Source organism: Mastigoproctus giganteus, chromosome 9, assembly GCF_048544385.1.
Source record: "Mastigoproctus giganteus isolate SK-2022 chromosome 9, ASM4854438v1, whole genome shotgun sequence".
NCBI lineage: Eukaryota > Metazoa > Arthropoda > Arachnida > Uropygi > Thelyphonidae > Mastigoproctus > Mastigoproctus giganteus.
The window spans coordinates 103435454-103457855 of NC_143583.1; the positions used below are offsets into that span (position 1 = coordinate 103435454).

At 38.3% G+C, this 22402-nt stretch overlaps 1 protein-coding gene across 1 annotated transcript in view; it reads right to left on the bottom strand.

Annotated features, from left to right (window-relative positions):
- The window catches only part of LOC150080606 (A disintegrin and metalloproteinase with thrombospondin motifs 6-like), a 518673-nt gene that overhangs the window by 46707 nt on the left and 449564 nt on the right, over window positions 1–22402 (bottom strand). Inside the window, exon 23 of the mRNA XM_090381965.1 lies at window positions 17429–17575. Within this exon, the coding sequence (XP_090238091.1) occupies window positions 17429–17575 (147 nt within the window). The remainder of the gene's footprint in view (window positions 1–17428; window positions 17576–22402) is intronic.

Below are 22402 nucleotides of genomic sequence, written 5' to 3' on the forward strand. Positions count from 1 at the left end.
CAAGACGAAGTGCCTCTTCATCAGCTAGTCAGTGAATGACATACTTCAGTATACAGTGTTGGTTACAACAACAAAAGTCAGCTGAGCATGATCATGTATCACAAGTCACAATATCCAATAGGCTTTTCATACCAACTAAGAAATAATGTTCGAGGTTTAGGACTAATTGATTATGAAAGCTTTCTTGGACTCAGCGGAGGTCCCAGTGGACTGGAGATGTGCAAATGTGTCCCCAAGTCAGATAAACTAATTAGACTCATGGCAGAGAAGAAAAATGTATGGGATGCATATAAATTATCAGGAGACACATACCTATTGGAGAAATAATATAGTCTATAATCAAGACACAAAGGAGGTTAGGCAAGCAAAGGCAGATTATGACAAAACTTTGACAAAGGATGCAAAGAAAAACAGCAAAGACTTCTTTACCTATGTAAACTCTAGAAGAAAGGGGATGGATCAGATTGGTCAACTTGATATTGATGGTTCGATTGTTGATGATTCTGCTCAGGTAGCTGACAAAGTGAATGAGTATTTTGCATTTCACATGAGGAAGTCTGTAGGGAAGTTGAGGACAGAAGATTATCAAACTAACAGGAAGTTAAATGATTTTGTAATAACTGAGAGCAAAGTGAAGGAGAAATTGTTGAAGTTAAACATAAGAAAGGTACCTGGGGTGGATGGGATCTGATCTATAAAGTTATAATAAAGGAGGCAGCAAAGAGAGTAAACAGGCCCTTAGCCATGATTATGAAAGCTTCCTTGGACTCTGTGGAGGTCCCCATCAACTGGAGATGTGCAAATGTGTCCCCAATTCACACAGACCAGTCAAAGAATGACACGAGTAATTACAGACCTGTTAGTTTAACTTCTGTTCCAAGGAAAATAACGGAGTCACTGGTTAAAGAAGCAATCTAGACAAAACTGCAGTTATAGTACAGACACAGCATAGGCTTGTTAAGTAGAATCTTGTCTGATAAATTTGACTGGATACTATGATGTGGTCACAAAGGAATTGGATGCAAAAAATAATTTTGATATCATACGCTTGGATTTTAGGAAAGCTTTTGATACTGCTGCGCATGGAAGACTACTGTACAAATTGGAGCAGTATGGCATTAAAGGCAAGTTGCCACAATGGATAAAAGGCTGGTTGAGTGGGAAAAGACAGGGTGGTAATCAAGCAGTAAACAGAGAGTGGACTAATGTTATTAGTGGAGTCCCCCTGAGTTTGGTGTTGGGCCCATTTTTGTTTTCTGTACATATTAATGATATTGATGAAAGTATATCAGGGTTAATGTCTGTTTGCAGACGATACGAAGGTTGGCAGAGTTGTTAATGACAGTAATAGTACACTATTGCAACAGGATCTGGAAAAGTTGAGCAGATGGGCTAAGAGGTGGCAACTAAAAGTTTAACATTGAGAAATGTAAAGTACTGCATATGGGTAGCGGTATCCTCAGAGTAACGTATCAAATGGGTGGTACTACACTCAGGTTAGTGGAGAGTGAAAAGGACCTGGAGGTAATTGTGCAGTCAGATATGAAGTTTTCTGAACAGTGCAGACAGGTTGCAAGAGTTGCTCATGGTGTCTTGTTAATGATCAATGATATGCACGATTTTTGCTAGCATGGGTAAGGAGGTGATTGCCCCTTGTATAAGGCAATAGTTAGGCTGCACCTTGAGTACTGCATACAGGTCTGGAGGCCTCATTTTAGGAAGGATGTAGAGCTGCTGGAACGAGTACAGAGAAGGGTAGTGAGATTGGTTAGTAGAACAAAGGGTTGCTGTTACCAGGAAAGGCTTACATTCTGCAAATTGCAGCATCTGAAGACTAGACACTTGTGAGGTGATCTGATTGAGGTGTATAAGGCCTTGAATGGTTTGAGCAAGCTCAATGCTGATGGAACATAAATTCAAATTGAGGAAAGAGAACTAGATAAACATTTGGAGTGAATGGATGGGTTAATTGGGAAGTTTTTTTTTGTTTTTTTTTTTGACTGATGATATATAAACTTGCTTTCTTGCATCAGATTCCTCTGCTAATGCTATTGTAATGTAAAACAATGCCGGTATTTGTTGGTTTCTTGTAAATATTAAACTGAATATCATCCATATCTTGGTTAAGAGTAAAATTTTAAAAATTCAACGATTTCTTATCACTTTCTTTAGTTTCTAATGTGAGACAGTCTAGAATGAATATGATTAAAATCGTGTAGGACCTCCCGGATGGTGCATGAATCTGTAACACAAAAAATATCATTGAGGTTTCTTCCGTAATACCTAACACAAGGAAGAAATGAGTATTAAATACAATTGTCCAATTTTTGAGAGATAGATTTCAGACATAGGACAACTCAGACCCAAACCCATAGGTAGTATTTGATAAAGGGAAACACACAGCAATCAGCAAAAATATTTTATTAGATGGGCAAACACTTTTTGGGAATGGGAAACATTGATAAAGAACAAAATAATTAATAAAGTATCTTAACATACAATACAGAAATTAATATTTTGGTCAATCACACAGCAACAACAACAACTGGGAGGGTATTAATTATATTGAATAATTCCTCATCATTAAACACTACCATTTGATGTTACTCTTATATGGAAACATGTCAGACTGAATGACAGAACATGAAATGTTAAATATATAAATCAGAACTATTCCTCTTCCAGTTATTAGAACTGGAAGAGGAGCCCAATGCAAACATTCTGCCCTTTCGCCTTTTTTATTCAAAATTGAACATGGATAGAAACAGTATATTTAATCTACATTGCATTGTGGACTAAAGTTTATGGAGTGAGGTGGAAAGGAGATCTAATCTATTTTAAATTTAGTTCTAGAAACCACATTGTATATTGTTGTACATGCTGCCATAAATGACATTAAGAGTAGGAGATCTGCAGGCATACTTAACTTAAAAAGTACAGGGAAATTTTGAAAAAAAGTCACGATTAGGGTTAAACTGAAAGCGCCTTCAATTCTGCCCAGACATTATAGGCAGAATATATGACGATAGTAAATACATGGGCTGTGTCAGAATAACTAGAAGTAAGACCGTGTGCATGTACACCAATGCTAGATTAGGGACATAGTAAATAAATTTGAAGTGCTGGTCAAGCATAAAATGCAGACATTGTTGGGATATCAGAGACACGGTGCCACTGAAATATTAAGGATGCAGAATTTGAATACGGGGAGTACAATGTATACAGAAAGGAAAGTGGAGTGCAAGATCACATGTGCAGATGTGTTTATGTTTTTTGGCAGTTTCCGGGATTTCTCCCATTAATGGTTGTAGCATCTGTTTTAGGTATGTGCCAATGCTGGCAGTGTGTTTGTTTTGTTGAGTACAGCATCTCCCCCCCCCGCCACTTCTCTTTCAACCCATGCACGGTACTAAGTACTATAGGTTTTGATACCTTTCATGTTTGGGGTTTTCATAAAAAAAAAAAAAAAGAAAAGAAAGAAAGAAAGGACAAAAAAACCAAACTATTATACAGTAAAGTAAACCCCCGCTATTCGCGGTCGCTGATTTAATATAAAATGAAACCTTAAAAAAAATGTGAATTTTAAAGTGCCGTGAATATTTTCCACCATAAAAAAATATGGGTGTGGCTAAAATTATCTTTCTCGGTCAAAACAGCACTCAGTGGGTGGGGGAGAGGGGTGACAAAATCGCGAGCGTGGATGTTTCTCGCTAATTTCTCATTCAGTATGTGTTATGCGCTTGTCGTGGAAGGTTTCGTCGTTTGCTTTTAATTTATATGCTTAAAAACTGAATAAATTTATAAATTGATATGCTTACAAAAGTGATAAAAAAGACTTTTTCAAGTGTGTTAATGGAAGAAAGTGACTTTATTGTGGATAAGTTCTTTCTAACCCATACAAAAATATGGCTACGAATAACAAGAGAAATGTGAAAATATGAAAGAAGGTGATGACATTATCGAATAAAATTGAGTTATTAGATAAAATTTCTAATGGTGAAAGTGTCTCCTCAGTGGCAAAACATTATAAAATCAATGAGTCAAGGGTACGATCAATCAAAAAATCGGAAGAAAAAATCCGCCGTAGTGTCCGTGAAAACGCGCTAATTGCTTCAAAAATTTGCTCTGTAACTCGTGATGTTAAATTAGAAAAAATGGAAAAAGCTTTAAATCCGTGGATAGAAGACCGAACTTAAAATAAAATTCCATTAAGTTCACTGATCATTCGTGAAAAGGCAAAACTCCTTTATCAACACCTTAGCAAAACTGGTGATAGCACTGGCGGGATAAGTTTTTTAGCTAGCAAAGGCAGTGGTTTGAAATTTCTAATAAATATTACATTTAATATTAAATTGTTTCTTATTTTCATTTCAATGCCATATGCTTGCATTTCACTATGTACTGTCTATGTACATAGTCATATTATGAAGGTACATATAATACATACATAGACAAAATTTTAGACTAGTTTTTCTTATATATTTCATACTTTGGAATGGAACCCCTTTATTACTATGGGAGCCATAACTCAGTATTCACGTTTTCGGTATTCGCGACATTTCTCAGGAACGTAAGCCCCCGAATAGCGGGGATTTACTGTATTAGGGTCACCTGGTAATTTCTTACACATACCCATGTGTATTGTAATTGTAAATTGCATATGTTCTCTGGTCGATTTGCCTGTTTTGCTGAATGGAAAAACCTCAGTTTCTGGAGGGAGGTGATTTTACTATCTAAGCCTGAGACACGGAGTAAAAAAGCCCATTAAAGTTCCTCGCATCCTTGACAGGGATTTGAACCTGAGTTATTTCCACCCAGTGTGAGGAGGATGGTGATGATACCACTGTGCTACCAGCACAGATATACAGAAAAGACAGATAGGATAGGAGGGGGGAAAGGTTATGCTCTTAGTTAAGAAGCACATAAAAATATAAGGCAGTGCATCCAGTTGACATGGGTCGCCAGTGCAGTGCTGTCAGTTTGGTGTGACATAATCACTGGAAAAGCAAAAATGAGTAGGTGTGTACACAGAATGTCTTATAAAGGGTATTTGTATTCTAGGACTGGTCTAGATTGACCTATCTCATCTGATGATTCTTTTCTTTGCAACCAATGTAAGGAGTGTACAGATCTCAAATAGAAATTGGTGCATTATGAGAATTTGTGTCACTAAAGAAACGAGTGCTTTCCCTAGAAACAAACATAACTGTAGCTCATCAGGGACTGAAGTATCTCGTGACCTGCCAAGTGATGCACCCCTGATTCAGGTCCCAGAAAAGAACAGTCAAATGCAGACTACTCTGGTCAAAGGTAATCTAGGTTTATTGGGAGACTATTGTCAGAGAAATGGGTAACATTTTTTGTAATAAAGATAGGTGGTCCAGAACCAGAGTGTGTTTGCTAGGAGCAACAATTCATGATGTTACCAACAGATTATCAGAGAGTACTATTATTTGTGCGGAGGCTAACAATATTAAACATAAATGTTCTTGACCATCAGTTGGATAAATATAGGATTATGTTGAGAAAATGCTGCAAGTTAGGCCGGAGTGCTTAAGTGTTTGCAATACTGCCCACACACGAAAGGAGGGATCATATGCTGAAAACCTTGTGGATTAACTTGAGACTTGAGGGAATCTGCAAGGCTCTAGGGAGGGGGATTTTTTAATCAGCATGGCCCGCATTTGTAGGTAGAAGGAATCTATTTTGTATGGATGCTTTCATTTGAACAAAGGTGGTGCAAGGATTTTTTCCAGTATAACTGAGGATACTCTAGGGGTTCAGGGGAACTGCTAGTTACAGGAAGAAGGGTAATTTAGATCTGCATCTATCTGATGACATGGGTCAAAGTATTGCTTGCTCTCACCTCACAAATTCATGTTTGTTACCTCAACAGCCAATATTGATAAGATGTTCTGAAGGTAGTAACATTTCAAATGAGGAGGAAGATATAGCTTGGGATACAAACCTAAATACCTTCAAAGGGTGCATCAGGGTAGTAAACTATAGAAGATTACATAGTCTCAAATGTGTTTACAGTAATGTCAGAAGTGTTGTCAATACTTCCACCTGTGGAGTGATCTGACTGAGGTGTATAAGGCTTCGAATGGTTTGAGCAAGCTCAATGCTGATGGGATTCTTCTGCACCTTAGGGGACATAAATTCAAATTGAGGAAAGACAATTGTAGAAAAGATGTGCAGAAATTTGCCCTTAGCCAGCGAGTGGTTGATTGCTGAAACAAACTTCCATCTGTGGTTGTGGAAGTTGATAGCTTAAATAAATTCAAGGAAGAACTGACAAACTTTTGGAGCGAATGGATGGGTGAAAGGGGAAGTTTATTTTATTTTTATTTTTGGCTGATGCTGTCTGTATAAGCTTGCTTTCTTGTGTTATATGGCCACTGCTAATGTGAATGCTAATAAAATGGCTGAATTTGGATTCCTGATTAGGACAACAAATGCTGATATAATAGGACTAACAGAAATATTGTGCCAACCAGAAATTGGGTATAACAAGTTCCACTATAGTAAGTATAATGTATTTAGAAAAGATAGGGAAGATAGAAGGGATGGAGGGGTCATGCATCTTATCAAGAACAGCCTGAATGCAAAAAGTGCTTTTGCTGAGTCTGAAGTTAAGTCCCAGCATAGAATCTGTGTGCTGTGAGTTAGTTGGAAGTAAAGGAATAATGAGAGTGGGAGTAATCTACAGACCAGAAGATTGTGAAGAATATAACAAGAGTCTTTACATGCAGATGGAATGGGTAAGGAAACATGAATACCTTATTATAGGTGACTTTAATCTGATTGAAATAAGTGGGAGGGAAACTCACCTTGGGGGAAATTTTTTTTAAAATAAACTATATTATTTGTACCAGCATGTTAGAAAATACTAGAGGTGAAAATATTCTTGACCTCAATATTACTAATGAATCAGATGACATCACAGAGGGCTTAAAATACAGGAAGTGACTGTGCAATTGTCAGTTGGAAGATGAAGAAACATACTGCAGTAGATAAGGTAAAGGTATGGGTTTTAACTTCAGAAGAAGTTAAAACCCATACCTTGACAGTTAGCATTATTAGAGGTATATGATGCAAGAAAGAAAGCTTATACAGCATCAGCCAAAAAAAAAACCCTTCCCATTTCACTGATCCATTCATTCCAAATGTTTGTCCAGTACTGCCTCGAATTTATTTAAGCTATCAACTTCCACAACAACAACAACAGATGGAAGTTTGTTCCAGCAATCAACTACCCGCTGGCTAAAGGCAAATTTCCGCACATCCATTCTACAACTGTCTTTCCTCAGTTTGAATCTATGCCCCCTCAGGTTTGTAATCTGAGCAAGAGGAAGAATCCCATCAGCATGGACCCTACTCAATCCATTTAAGGCTTTATACACTTCAATCAGATTGCCTCGCAGGTGCCTAGTCTCCAGAAGCTACAATTTGCAGAACTTAAGCCTTTCTTCTTAAGAGCACCCCTTTGTTCCCCTCTTATTGGCCTTCTCTGTACTCATTCTAGAAATTCTATATCCTTCCTAAAATGAGGCTTCCAGACTTGTACACAGCATGCAAGGTGTGGCCTGACCATTGCCTTATACAAGGGGATAATCATCTCCTTATCCCTGCTCCAAAAATTCCTGTATATCATTGACAAGACCCCCTGACCTACTCAGGCAGTCTGTCTGCACTGCTCAGAAAACCATGTCTGACTGCACGATTATCCCGCCCAGGTCTCTTTTATTCTCCACTAACCTGAGTATAACACCACCCAGTTGGTACATTTCTCTAGGGTTACTACCCATTTGTCAATGTTAAATTTCAGTTGCCACTTCTCAGCCCATCTGCCCAACTTTTCCAGATCCTGTTGCAGCAGCAGCATACTGTCATTACTGTTATTAACAACCCTGCCAGCTTTTGTATCATCTGAAAACTTTGATATTAAGCTTGACATTTCTTCATCGATATCATTGATAAATATAGAAAACAACAATGGGCCCAACACCCAACCCTGAGGGGCACCGTTAATAGCATTAGTCCATATACAACAGTATCCATTGATTACCACTCTGTCTTCTCCCACTCAACCATCCTTTTATCCATTGTAGCAAATTAAAGCCACTATATGGCATCTATGAATTGGGCAGATTGCCGAGGGTTGGTAAATACATTTGAATTATGGAATACTTTTAAAGCAAAAACCACAGAAGCCATGAATGCATGCATACCACAACGGGTTAGTGCCATTGCACCATATTTTGTTTGTAGTGAACTGCTGAAGTAGATAAATTGGCATTTTTTAATTGTATCTCATATTGTGAATACCTTCACAACAAGTTGCTTTGCTATGGCACTACCTTGAATAAGTATTACTTCACCAATGGTGAAAACTAATGTTACTTATTCTCAGCAGATACCATCGCCCAGTTGGTACCGTTTTGAGGGTTGTTGGCCTCTCCTCAGTGGATGGTTAGGTATCCTGGTGTTGCAATCATGACAATCCAGTTATGAAGTTTAACTCCAACAATATGAAAGATGCCTGATAATGTGGAATAGTATAAACTAAGGTGATTGTTTTGCACTAGTGAATGGATTAGTGCCATTGCACCATATTGTAGAGTTAAACTTCATAACTGTATTGTCAAGATTGCAATGCCAGTGTACCTACCCGCCCACTGAGGAGAGGCCAACAAGCCTCAAAACGGTGCCAACTGGGTGGTAGTATCCACCAAGAATAAGTAACATTAGTCTTCACCATTGGTGAAGCAATACTTATTCAAGGTAGCGCAATACCATGGTAACTTGTTGTGAATGTATTCACAATGAGATAGAATTAAAATTATGATAATTATCTACTTCAGTAGTTCACTATGAACAAAACATGATGCAGTGGCACTAACCCATTCATGAGTGAATCTTATGCATAGTCTCATGCTTTATGCAAAATAATCACATACTATTAAGAAAATATTCCAGGAGGAGGAGGAGGAGGATAATAAAATAGATGAATCAGGAGCTGGCCTGTCAAATAGAGCAGAAAAAGATAGTTGGAATAGTTACAGAGTGATAAAAAGTACTGAAGCCTACAACAGGTACAAGATGATCTGTAATTGTAACACAAATAAGGTTAGGGAGGCCAAGGCTGCCTATGAGGAAGAACTCGCCAAAAGAGTAAAGTATGGGTTCAAGGAATTTGTAATATATGTGAATACAACAAAGAAGAAAGCTAATCAGATATGATCCTTGTGCACTGGGTGTGGGAAAGTCTTAGATAACCCAGCTGATGTTGCAGATGAATTGAATAGGTACTGTGCATCACTCTTTACTAATGAAAAACCCTTCACACTGAGAAGAGGCTGTGTGAGTGAGGCTGAGCTATATGAAATTAGTAATGCTGTAATTACAAATGACTGTTTGTTAGAAAAACTTTTGAGCATGAAGACAAGTAAGGCTCCCAGAATTAATGGCATATACCTTGTGGTTTTGAGGGAGAGCACCAGGAAGTGTATTGAACCACTGAGGTTAATTATGAGGGCATCTTTGGACTCGGAAGAGATTCCTTTGGATTGGAGAAGTGCCAACATATCATCAATACATAAAGACAGTTTTAAGAGTGAAGTTGGTAACCACAGACTGATTAGTCTGACTTCAGTAGTAGTAAAAATCTTAGAAGAAAATCTTCAGTAGTAGTAAAAATCTTAAATCTTGATTAAGAGAGCAATCCAGGAACATTTAGATAGATACGATATTCTGAAGGCCACAACACGACATGGCTTTGTTACAGGATAATCATGTTGAACTAACTTCACAAGCTATTTTGACACAGTTACTCATGAGCTGAATTTAGGGAATAATTTCAACATAGTTTATTTGGATTTAAGCAAAGCATTTGACTTGATCCCCTCATGTGAGGTTACTGTATAAGCTTGAACTATTGGGATTACTAGTAGGATTCTAAAATGGATTCCTGGAAGGCTGCAAAGCAGAAGGCAGAGGGTTGTAATTAATGAATATTCTTCAGGTTGGTGTAATGTAGGAGCAAGGTCCCTCAAGGATTGGTTATTGGATCACTGTTTCTTCTCATTTTCATAAATGAGATCAATGAAGGGACAGAAGGCATGATGTCAAAATTTATGACAAAGTAAAGATTGGTAGAGTCATTAATGATCAGTGCCAAGCAGTGCTTCTTTGGGATGACTTGAACAAACTTCAAAGATGGTAAGAGAAGTGACAGCTATGTTTTAATGCTGCTAAATTCAAAGTATTACACTTGAGAAATAGCAACTTCCAAATAAATTATACACATGGTAGGTTGAATTGAAAACAGTGGAGGAGGAAAGGGATCTGGGAGTTACATTTTTTTTTTTTTTTTTTATGTAAACCCCAAACATGAGAGGTATTAGAACCTATAGTACTTAGTACCGTGCTTGGATTGGAGGTTGAGAAGACCAAAGAAGATATTTGTTGATATTGGACTTGAACTTCTGTAGACTGTAATTTTCAGGAAATACGTATGAAGGAAAGTTGTTCCAGAAAACGGCAGTTGAATGAATAAACGAGGAAGATGAAAAGTTGGTTCTGTGAGTTTGAAGTTGGACAGTAAATGGATGTTGGCTGCACGTGTTCGGACTGCTTTGAAGGAGAGAGCAGGAATTATAGAAGCCAATTCGGAAGAACAGTGCCCATGGAAATATCTGTAGAAGAGGCATGCAGCAGAAACAGTACGTCTATGAGACAGCGAGTGTAGAGACTCTGTTAGAGATGAGTCATTAATTAACCTAACTGCCCTCTTCTGAATGGAATCAAGAAGCCTGAGAGAGGTTTTGGGGGCACAACACCAGATGTGGGAACAATATTCCATGGCAGGGCGGATTTGCGATTTATACAGAGTGAGCAGCTGTTTGGAAGAAAAGTAATGCCGAGAGCGAAAGAGAAAACCAAGTTTTTTATATGCAGAAGAAGCAGTATTTCTAATGTACTTGTGCCAGGAGAGATTAGAAGTCAGGGTAATCCCCAAAAGCGATATATCTTTTTGCCTAAAAATCGGAGTGTCACCAAAGATAAGCATAGGAGCAGAAGAATCCTTTTTGTGAGATATAAGACAAGACTGAGTTTTAGAAGGATTGAAATCAACTAAGTTGTCTTTGCCCCACTGGAGAATTACCTGAAGATCAGCATTTAAGGAATTGGTAGCAGATTTTCGAGAAGTTGAAGCTGATTGAGCAGGGCAAGGTTTCTCAAAATGAAAAGTGGAATGCAATGTGCTATCATCAGCAAAACTATGGATAGGATTTCCAGTCTATGGAAGAAGGTCATTAATATACAAGAGGAAAATAGTGGGGGAAAGAACTCAACCTTGGGGGGAAACCGGCATTAGTGGAGAAGTTAGAAGACAGAGAGCCATCTACTATTACCCTCAGTGAGCGATCAGAGAGAAAACTGGATAACCAATTACTAAAAACAGTTGGCAAACCACAAGATGGAAGTTTGTTTAGAAGACCTTTATGCCAAACACAATCAAAAGCCTTTGAGATGTCAAGAGCAACTACTTGTGTTTCACCGAACCTTTCCATTGAATTAGTCCATAAATCAACAACATAAGCCAGAATATCAACATTGGATCGACACTGGCAGAATCCATACTGGTGATCGTTGATCAGACGGAAGGTTTCTAGGTAGTTTAAGAGTTGGCAGTTAATTGATTTCTCCATTACTTTAAAAAGAGTAGAAGTAATTGCAATGTGACGATAATTGGATGGGAGGGATTTGTCACCCTTTTTAAGAACTGGCTGGATATGAGCAAATTTCCAAGCAGAAGGAAAAACACCTTTGGAATAAGAAAGTGAAAAAAGGCAGCAAAGAATAAGAGTAAGTTCAGGAGCACAGGTTTTGAGAACAAGTGGAGAAATACCATTGGGACCTGCAGCTTTCTTAGCATCAAGATTCGTCGACATCCTTTTGACAGAAGACCACAGGGGGCATTGAATGGAGCATGTTGGGAATGGTGAGAGGTGTTTTACCAAGATCATTAATACATGAGTTGGAAGAAAAATGGGATGTTAGCAGGTCAGCTTTATCCTTGGCTGAAGTAACAACAGAACCATCTGGTTTGTACAGAGGTGGGAGCAGAGATGGGCAAAAGTTGCGGCCAATAGCTTTGGCAAGAGACCAGAATGCTCAGCTACCATTAGGGCAAGAAGCAAGTTTTCTACTCTAGTTTGAACTGATTAATAACTGCTTTACAATTGTTGCGAGCTTTGGTGTAGGCAGAAAATGAAACTGAAGAATTAGAAACAAGCCAATTACGATATGCAACGTTCTTCTCCTGAACAGCTTTAGCACATTTATTGGAAAACCAAGGTTTAGATAACATACAGGCAGATGTGAAGTTTTCTGAACTGTGTAAACAAATCAGCCAGGTTAGGCCGTGGTATCCTATTGATGATTTATCGAACATTATCCTGTAGAGATAGGGAGGTCATAATCCCGCTGTATAAAGCAATTGTAAGATCACATTTAGAATAGTGTGTTCAAAAAAGAATTGAGCTTCCTGAAAGGATCCAAAGACTGCAACTTGAATAGTAATATTGGCAAAAGGACAACCATACAAGGAAAGACTCCTGAGTATGTGGGCTAAAGAGACTTGGCAACCAGGCACCACAGAGGTAACGAGATTGAGGTTTATAAGGCTCTGAGAGGGGTTAGTAAAACGAATGTAGGTGGAATTCTCACTGTTATAAAGAATTCTAGAACTAGGAGGCATAAATTCAAATTACAGAAGTTGAGGTTTAGATTAAATTGTAGAAAGTTTTCTTTTAGCCATAAAGTTATTGCTTGCTGGAACAGGTTGCCCACACAGGTACTTGAGGCTGACAGATTGAATAAATTCGAGGGTCAACTGGATAGTTACCTGTGTGAGAAGGGAAGTATGTAATTTGTATTTTCATATCTTTTTTTTTTTTCTTTTGCCAGTGGCAAATACTATTATTATTTTTAACTTTCCATATATTGACTGGAACTTACGAGTTGATCATTCAAAGATTAGCAAGACTTGTATGGATTTGCTGGATGACTGTTTTCAACATTAACAAGTTAGAGAGCCAACAAGAGGGAGTAATACTCTTTATCTGATTATCAGCATAGATTATTCATGCATTAAGAATAATAGGCAGATAAAAGAACAACTAGGTGCCAGTGATTAACACAGTGTATTGATGTGGAATTTACTTAAAGATGTAACTATCATAAAGGGTAAAGAGAAGGTTTCTGCTTTTGTAAAGGTGACTACAGTGGTTTCAGACAACTTTTAAATTCTATACAGCGGGAACAACTAATCATGTTACCATCAGAAAATTCTAAATGAATTCAAAGAATTAATGCAAATGCATTAATTCTTTGAATATATGCATTCAAGGAATTAATTCCTTGAATGCATTCAAGGAATTAATTACAGAAACCACTTTTCATACCAACTAAGAAATTTCTCTTCGAGGTACAGGCATAATTGGATGTCAGATGAACTGATGAGGCTCGTGGCAGAGAAGAAAATTCATGGGATGCATATAAATTATCAGACAATACAGAAGCCTATGGTAGATATAAACTAGTCTGAAATTCAAGCCACTAAGAAGGTTAGGCAATCTAAGGTAGATTACAAGAAATCTTTGTCAAAGGATGCAGACAAAGATTTCTTGTAATCTATAAAAACAGCAAAGACTTCTTTACTTATGTAAGCACTAGGAGTAAGGGGATGAATCAAATTGGTCCACTTGATATCGATGGTTTGGCTCTTGATGGTCCTCCTCATTTTGCATCTATGTTTACCCATGAGGAATTCTTTACGGAAGGAGATGCCAGAAGTTTATCAATCTCTAACAGAGAGCTAAATGATTTTAAATAAATAAAAAAAATCTTTATTTGTACTACCAAATTTAAAATATAGGTGTACATTGGTAAGTGACAAATTCCCTTCACAGCAGAAAATGCCAGGGGATTACCATAAAATGTGAATAAAAGAATGTCTAAAATATACAAGAAAGGTTAAATATACACGAAAAGATGAAATATAAACTGCATTACTCATCACTACATTTCTGTGTAGAGTCCTGGCAATTGTAATACAAAAGTTCATCTTAACATCACATCCACTGATCAACTTGTGCGAGATATACACACAGTTCTTGACAGAAATTCACACAACTATTAGGCAACAGTAGACTCAGCGAACCACACTGCCGTTTGTTTCCTATATTTCAGATCTTCTATGAGCCTTAGTAGGTCAATTCCTATATGCGTTAGGCACTGAACTGATTCTAACGCACTGGCGGGTATAAACCTGTCGGCAATCTTCAGTCTGTTGGTCTTCATTCTCAAGGATTTTGTGCCTCGTAATGCAGAAGGCGGGATGTGCCACTCACAAAGCTGCCAGAAGCATGGTGATGATATTGTGCCAGTCATCATTTTGATTGTGGTTATTAATCATTTCCAGGCAATGATGTCTGGTAAATGCTGCAGTTTAAGCTGCTCAGAGAACTGCGTGGTTCTTAACTGTTGAGGGAGATGGTGCTTATGGTTTGCCCACTTCAGCAGCCAGAATTCACTCGCATATATTCTCCTAATGTGGGTAGGGGTAGCTGATGCCCACAATTCAGCGCCATACAAAATGGCCGAATACACTGTGGTTCTTAAATATCATGCGGTTGTTGTAGTCTGTTTCACGTGCAAGAGGTGCTGTTTTGTTGCCCAACGTAAGTAATTCATTTTCTTTACAATCAGTTCAATATGAGATTTGAACTTAAGTTTTGTATCAAATGTTACTCCCAGATCTCTATGCGTCTCAACAACTGGGATAGGTTTGCCATTAAGTTTCGTAATGACTGAGAGGAAAGTGAAGAGAAGTTGTTGAAGTTAAACATAAGAAAGGCACCTGAGGTAGATTGGATCCATCCATTCACATTAAGAGAGGCAGCAAAGGAAATAACCAAACCCTTAGCCAAAATTATGACAGCATCTTTGAATTCAGGGGAAGCCCCTCCAGACTGGAGGTGTGCAAATTTATCTCCAATTCACAAAGGGAGATCAAAGGGTGAGAAGTAATTACATTGTTGTTCCAGGAAAAATAATGGAGTCACTGGTAAAAGAAGTAATGCAGGATCATCTAGACAAGGCTGCAATTATGCTTCTGACACAGCATGGGTGTGTTGAGAGGAAATCTTTCCTGACTAATTTGAATGGATACTACTCTGGACTCGAAATGCTGGAAAAAAGAAGAGATAAAGCCGACTTACTCCTTCTTAACCAGCTGTTAAATGGTACCCTGAATTGCCCTCATCTCGTCTCACAAATAAATTTCAACGCTCTGACAAGAGCGTTAAGAAACCATCCACTGCTGAAACCATCCTATGCGAGAACAAATTATGGATACTACAACTTCTACAACAGGACTGCAAGATCAATGAACAAAGCAAATGTGGAGATATTTGACACCCCCGGACACTTCAAGAGGCAACTGAAATTGCTAACCTCATCCGTTACCTGACTTAAAATGGACTCTTCTTGCAAGTTCTAAGGTTCTGATTGTGTAATGTGTGTGAAGAAATACCAGTGCTCTGCCTTACTCCTACCTGTTCACTGAAATAGGATGGATGAGTCCTACTTTTATTTATTTAGTTTTATTTTATCTGTACATTTCAATTCACTAATCTTCTTATGTACATTTACTTCTCTCTTTACTTTGGAAATGTATACTCCAAGCTTCTGCTTTGAAGCTGTGTAATAATGTTTTGTAGCTGTTAACAATAATAATAATGATGTAGTCACAAAGGAACAGGATGCAAAAAATAATCATGATATCATAGACTTGGATTTCAGGAAAGCTTTTGATACTGTGGCACATAAAAGACTGCTGTACAAATTGCAGCAGTGTGACATTAAGGGCAAGTTGCTGCTATGGATAAAGGGATGGTTGAGTGAGAGAAGACAGAGTGGTATAATAAATGGATATTCCCCTTTGTAGACTAATGTTATTAGTGGAGTCTCCCAGGGTTCGTTGTTGGGTCCATTGTTGTTTTCTATAATTATCAATGATATTGATGAAGGCATATCAGGCTTAATGTCCAAGTTTGTAGATGACACAAAGGTTGGCAGGGTTAATGCCAGGAATGATAGTATGCTACTGCAACAGGATCTAGAAAAGTTATGTAGATGGGCTGAGAAATAGCAATTGAAGTTTAACATTGAGAAATGCAAAGTACAGCACATAGGTAGCAGTAACTCCCAAAGAGTAATGTACCAAACATGTGATACTAAACTCAGGGCGGTGGGAAATGAAAGACTTGGGGATAATTGTGCAACTGGATATGAAGTTCTCTGAGCAATGCAAATATGCTGTCAGGACAGCTCATGGAGTTTTCTCAATGATATACAGGAATTTTGCTAGAAGCGATAAGGTGGTGATTATCCCATTGACAATGGTCAGGCCACATCTTGAGTACTGTGTACAGGTCTGGAGGCCTCATTTTAGGAAGGATGCAGAGCTGCTGAAATGAGTACAAGGGCAACAAGTTTGGTGAGGGGAACAAAGGGGTGCTCTTACCAAGAAAGGATTAAGTTCAGTAAATTGCGGCATCTGGAGATTAGACACCTGCGAGGTGATCTGATTCAGGTGTTTAAAGGCTTTGAATGGATTGAGCAAGCTCAATGCTGACGGGATTTTTCATCTTTCTCAGACTACACGCAAGGAGGCACCAATTAAATTGAAGGATGGTTGTAGAATAGATGTGCAAAAATTTGCCTTTAGCCAGCGACGGCTGATTGCTGGAAAAAGCTTCCATCTGTTGCTGTGGAAGTTGATAGCTTAAATAAATTCAAGGATGAACTAGACAACCTATTGGAGAGAATGAATAATAAATGAAATGGGATTTTTTTTTGGCTTATGCTGTTTTCCAAGATATACCCCACAAACTGTATCCCCCCCCCTCCCACAACACACAGACTTTTAATAAAATATAGAAAAACGACATACTCTGCTAGACTCAACTCCTTATGACCAAGGCAGAATATTAAAAACAAAAAATTAATAAATAAAATAACCTATATTGTTATTTATCAAATATCTTACCTGACTCAAATATCTTACCTGACGATTCATTTTAATGCACTAGACACTGACTCAGTTCAGCTGATGAAGGCAGCTGCTGCTGCCAAAAGCTATTGTTGTATTGTGTTTTAGTGATTTTAATCTTTTTAGTGCTTTTTTAAAATTTTTATTTTATTTATTTTATTCTAACCTCAGTTTATATTTTATTGTACAGATTTATTTTATATTAAAACTTTGTTTTATTTTGCTTGAATCAGTGTTTATTGCATTAAAATGAATCATCAAGTTCCTGACTCCAGAGGCCTTTTTAATGAATTATCTTACCTGACTCCATGCCCCTACTATCCAGTCAAGACAAGGTTTCAGAAAACATGATTGAGATTCTTGAGGTTTGTTATAAATGCTACAGGAATTGGGTTGAGGGCAGTGGACATCTCTATATTTTTTTCCATCTCCACATGAAACTGAACACTACAAGAAATGGAAAATAGTAATGTTATGTTTCAGTGATCTTATTTCAACTGAAAAACCAATTAATAAAGCTAGAGCTTTCGAAAGCCTCATACTATTTGTTACATGTTGTATTAAACCCAAAAAAAAATAATGTACAGAAATACAAAATAAATCCATAAAGCCATCACCCACCATCTTTAAGTTTCAAAAATGAATAATTCAGGTACTCACTACTCCCTAAAAAAAAAAAAAAGGTTACCTTTTATTTATTTCCAGACCTGGGATCACCCTGCCATCCTAAAATATCCTAGCACTTTTTGAAAACTATAGGCTGTGTGATAGCTTTATAGTTTAATTGTTGCATTTATGTATTTCACTATTGATAAATGCAATTAGCCAGTTAAAGCATTAAGGGTTTTTGTCAATGTTTAATATAATATAGATAAAATAAATAAATAAATGTTCTGTGACACCCAAACAAGACCTATGCAGTCATTTCCAAATTTTAAAATATGCAAAAAAAAAATTTTAATGCTCTACTATGCAAAGTATTTTTCAATTGGTATTTTACTATTTGTGTACGTTATTATACTATTTATAATTGTGTTTCATATTATAAACAATAAGTTTAGCTAATTCTGCAGTTATAATTATTGAACTCAATAGTACTGATTTCACATTAAGAGGTATCTCTAGTCTTCTTTCTTAGATATGTGATGAAATGTATTCAGGAAAAACTGTAGTTTAGTCAGCTCATTCTCCCATCCCATCTGCAGCCTTCCCTCAATAACTTACGGTAGTGGACTCAGAGGTTATGAGGAAGGTTCCTTCCACTGAAAATGGTTTCCACACATGTTATGGCTATGTTTCGCAGCACATTTTTGCAACTCACTGCACTCATTGGTAAAGTGATGTGTCTAATTTTTACCATCAGCATTAGATGAAGTTTTCAACTTCTGTTTCTCTATGCAGCACATGACCCCCTTTGGGCCATTTAAAAAATTTCCAAATAAGATTTCCAAATTTCCAAAGAGAATGAAACACAAGCAAAAAATAAACAAAAATGCAAATTTATTGGATAATCCATCTATTTTTATTCCTTGATGAATGATTAAAAATTATTTTTTAAATTCTTTTCTGGTGATAACCAGAAAATTTGAGAGAAAAATTATATTTGGTCCTTGAGGTTGTCACAGACATTCTCTCAGATATGCCAGACAAGCTGTTCTTGCTACCTGGGAGTCTAAAACGCTGATGGAACTGATATTCGGGTGACACTTAAGTCAAGTGGACCCAATTTCGGCGAAGTCCGGACGGTCTATGACAGCCAAATCCTCTGCTTGCACCTTCACGATGGTGGGACTGTTAGTAATCCTGGGTATAACCTCCATGCACAAGTACATGGTGGGTGACCACCCAGGTGTGAACCAACGTAAGCAGGGGTTGAGGTGTGGCGCCCACACCACATGGAGGAATGCCGCCCCTCTATGTTACCAGGCAGTACTAGGTGGTAGATGACCTCATCAACCGGTGAAATACCACCACTTTGCTTATTGGAGGCTTGAAGTGGTGGAACCCATGTTTAGTCTCTAGAGCTAAGTTCCGGCCAACCCTTCCCTATCTCTTGCATCCTGCAGTATGATTGATGATTTTTGAGGTTATGATGAATGTCGTGGCGAGATCCAATATTCCTTACATTTCGAGGGTACAGCTCTAAAACAGTGTTCGCAGGCCGGCCGCTAGATAGTATACCGGACCAAACCTATTGGTAACTCTCTAGGAGGCTTCCAGATCAGCTAGTGTATAATCTTGCTACCTCTACTCTGCCAGATAGTGACTGGAGGGAGTCCGAGTAGTGTGTATGCAGGGAGCATTGTCGAGGCCACGTTATGTCAAGGATCTGGGTATATTCTTACCACATGTACGCCATATCCAAAAATTTTATTACTTCATACAGCATGTCCCACCCACTTTTTCTTACTATTGAATACACCATGAATTGTCAAAATAATAGAGCAAGCTTATCTGCGAAAAGACCTAAACCTCCCAAGGACTTCCTAATTCATTTCACAAATATACGTGGTCTCAATTCCAATCTCAACGATGTCCATTTCCACTTGCAGTCTTCCAAACCCCATGTACTTTTTCTGACTGAATCTCAGTTATCAGTTGATTCAACTACTGCTCATCTCAGATGTCCAAATTATTTGCTGTATGATTCCTTTCGCCTCAAAGGTGGTACTTGTGCATATGTCCGTTCTGATATTCCCTGTCAGAGACTTGGCAATTTGGAATCTCCTCTCTTTGATCTTCTTTGGCTTAAAATCTCTCTACCTCATTGTGTTAAATTCATCTGTTGTCTCTACCGTTCTCCCAACTCCACTAATCACTTGGAGCTCTTTGACTTCCTCTCTTTGCAACTTGACTTTCTCCAGTCCAACTTTCCTAACAGTGAGGTAATTTTCCTTGGTGATTTTAACATTCACAACTCCAGCTGGCTTCCATTTTCTAGTTACACCGACCCAGCAGGTCGAGATGCTGAGGCTTTTGCAATTACTAACGACCTAGCACAGATTGTTCATTTACCTACAAGAATACCGGACAATCCTAATCATACAGCCAATACGCTTGATCTTTTTCTAACAAACAACCCTTCTAAGTACAAGGTCGAAGTGAGAGGTCCTTTACGCACTTCAGATCACAACTTGGTGATTGTCTCTTCTCCAATGGAACCTTTATCTCATGGCTATTCCCAACCTCGTATTGTTTGGCATTACAAGAATGCAAAATGGGATGACCTGCGAGACTTCTTTTCTTTGGTCTGATTACTGTTTCAAAACTTCTGGTGTCAACGTTTGCTCAGATCGTGTCAGTGAAATTATTCTTGCAGGAATGGAATCCTTTATCCCACACTCCACTTTAAAATCTCGTCCTTTATCTAAACCTTGGTTCTCCAACAAATGTGCTAAGGCTGCCCAAGAGAAGAATGTTGCATATCGTAATTGGCTTGTTTCTAATTTTTCAGTTTCATTTTCTGCCTACACCAAAGCTCGCAACAATTGTAAAGCAGTTATTAATCAGTCCAAACTAGAGTTTGAACAGGCTAAGAGTAGAAAACTTGCTTCTTGCCCTAATGGTAGCCGAGCATTCTGGTCTCTTGCCAAAGCTATTGGCCGCAACTTTTGTCCATCTCTGATCCCACCTCTGTCCAAACCTGATGGTTCTGTTGTCACTTCAGCCAAGGATAAAGCTGACCTGCTAGCATCCCATTTTTCTTCCAACTCATGTATTAATGATCTTGGTAAAACACCTCCCACCATTCCTAACACACTCCATTCAATGCCTTCTGTGGCCTTCCGTCAAAAGGATATCAGAAGGATTTTGATGAATCTTGATGCTAAGAAAGCTCCAGGTCCTGATGGTATTTCTCCACTTGTTCTCAAAACCTGTGCTCCTGAACTTACTCCTATTCTTTGCCACCTTTTTTCACTTTCTTATTCCAAAGGTGTTTTTCCTTCTGCTTGGAAATTTGCTCATATCCAGCCAGTTCCTAAAAAGGGTGACAAATCCCTCCCATCCAATTATCGTCCCATTGCAATTACTTCTACTCTTTCTAAAGTAATGGAGAAATCAATTAACCAGCAACTCTTAAACTACCTAGAAACCTTCCGTCTGATCAACGATCGCCAGTATGGATTCCGTCAGTGTCGATCCACTGGTGATATTCTGGCTTATGTTACCCATTTATGGACTAATTCAATGGAAAGGTTCGGTGAAACACAAGTAGTTGCTCCTGACATCTCAAAGGCTTTTGATCGTGTTTGGCATAAAGGTCTTCTAAACAAGCTTCCATCTTATGGTTTGCCAACTGTTTTTAGTATTTGGTTATCCAGTTTTCTCTCTGATCGCTCACTGAGGGTGATGGTAGATGGCTCTCTGTCTTCTAACTTCTCCACTAATGCCGGTGTCCCCCAAGGTTCAGTTCTTTCCCCCACTCTTTTCCTCTTGTATATCAATGACCTTCTTCCATTGACTGGAAATCCTATCCATAGTTTTGCTGATGATAGCACATTGCATTCCACTTTTCATTTTGAGAAACCTTGCCCTGCTCAATCAGCTTCAAGTTTTCGAAAATCTGCTGCCAATTCCTTAAATGTCGATCTTCAGGTAATTCTCCAGTGGGGCAAAGACAACTTGGTTGATTTCAACTCTTCTAAAACTCAGTCTTGTCTTATATCTCGCAAAAAGGATTCTTCTGCTCCTATGCTTATCTTTAGTGACACTCCGATTTCTAGGCAAAATGATATATCTCTTTTGGGGATTACCCTGACTTCTAATCTCTCTTGGCACAAGCACATTACAAATATTGCTTCCTCTGCATCTTAAAAACTTGGTTTTCTCTTTCGCTCTCGGCGTTACTTTTCTTCCAAACAGCTGCTCACTCTGTATAAATCGCAAATCCGCCCTGCCATGGAATATTGTTCCCACATCTGGGGTGGTGCCCCCAAAACCTCTCTCAGGCTTCTTGATTCCATTCAGAAGAGGGCAGTTAGGTTAATTAATGATTCATCTCTAACAGAGTCTCTCCACTCGCTTTCTCATAGACGTACTGTTTCTGCTGCATGCCTCTTCTACAGATACTTCCATGGGCACTGTTCTTCTGAATTGGCTTCTATAATTCCCGCTCTCTCTTTCAAAACAGTCCGAACACGTGCCGCCACCAGTCAACATCCATTTACTGTCAAACCCACAGAACCAACTTTTCATCTTCCTCATTTATTCATTCAACTGCCGTTTTCTGGAACAACCTTCCTTCATACGTATTTCCTGAAAATTACAATCTAC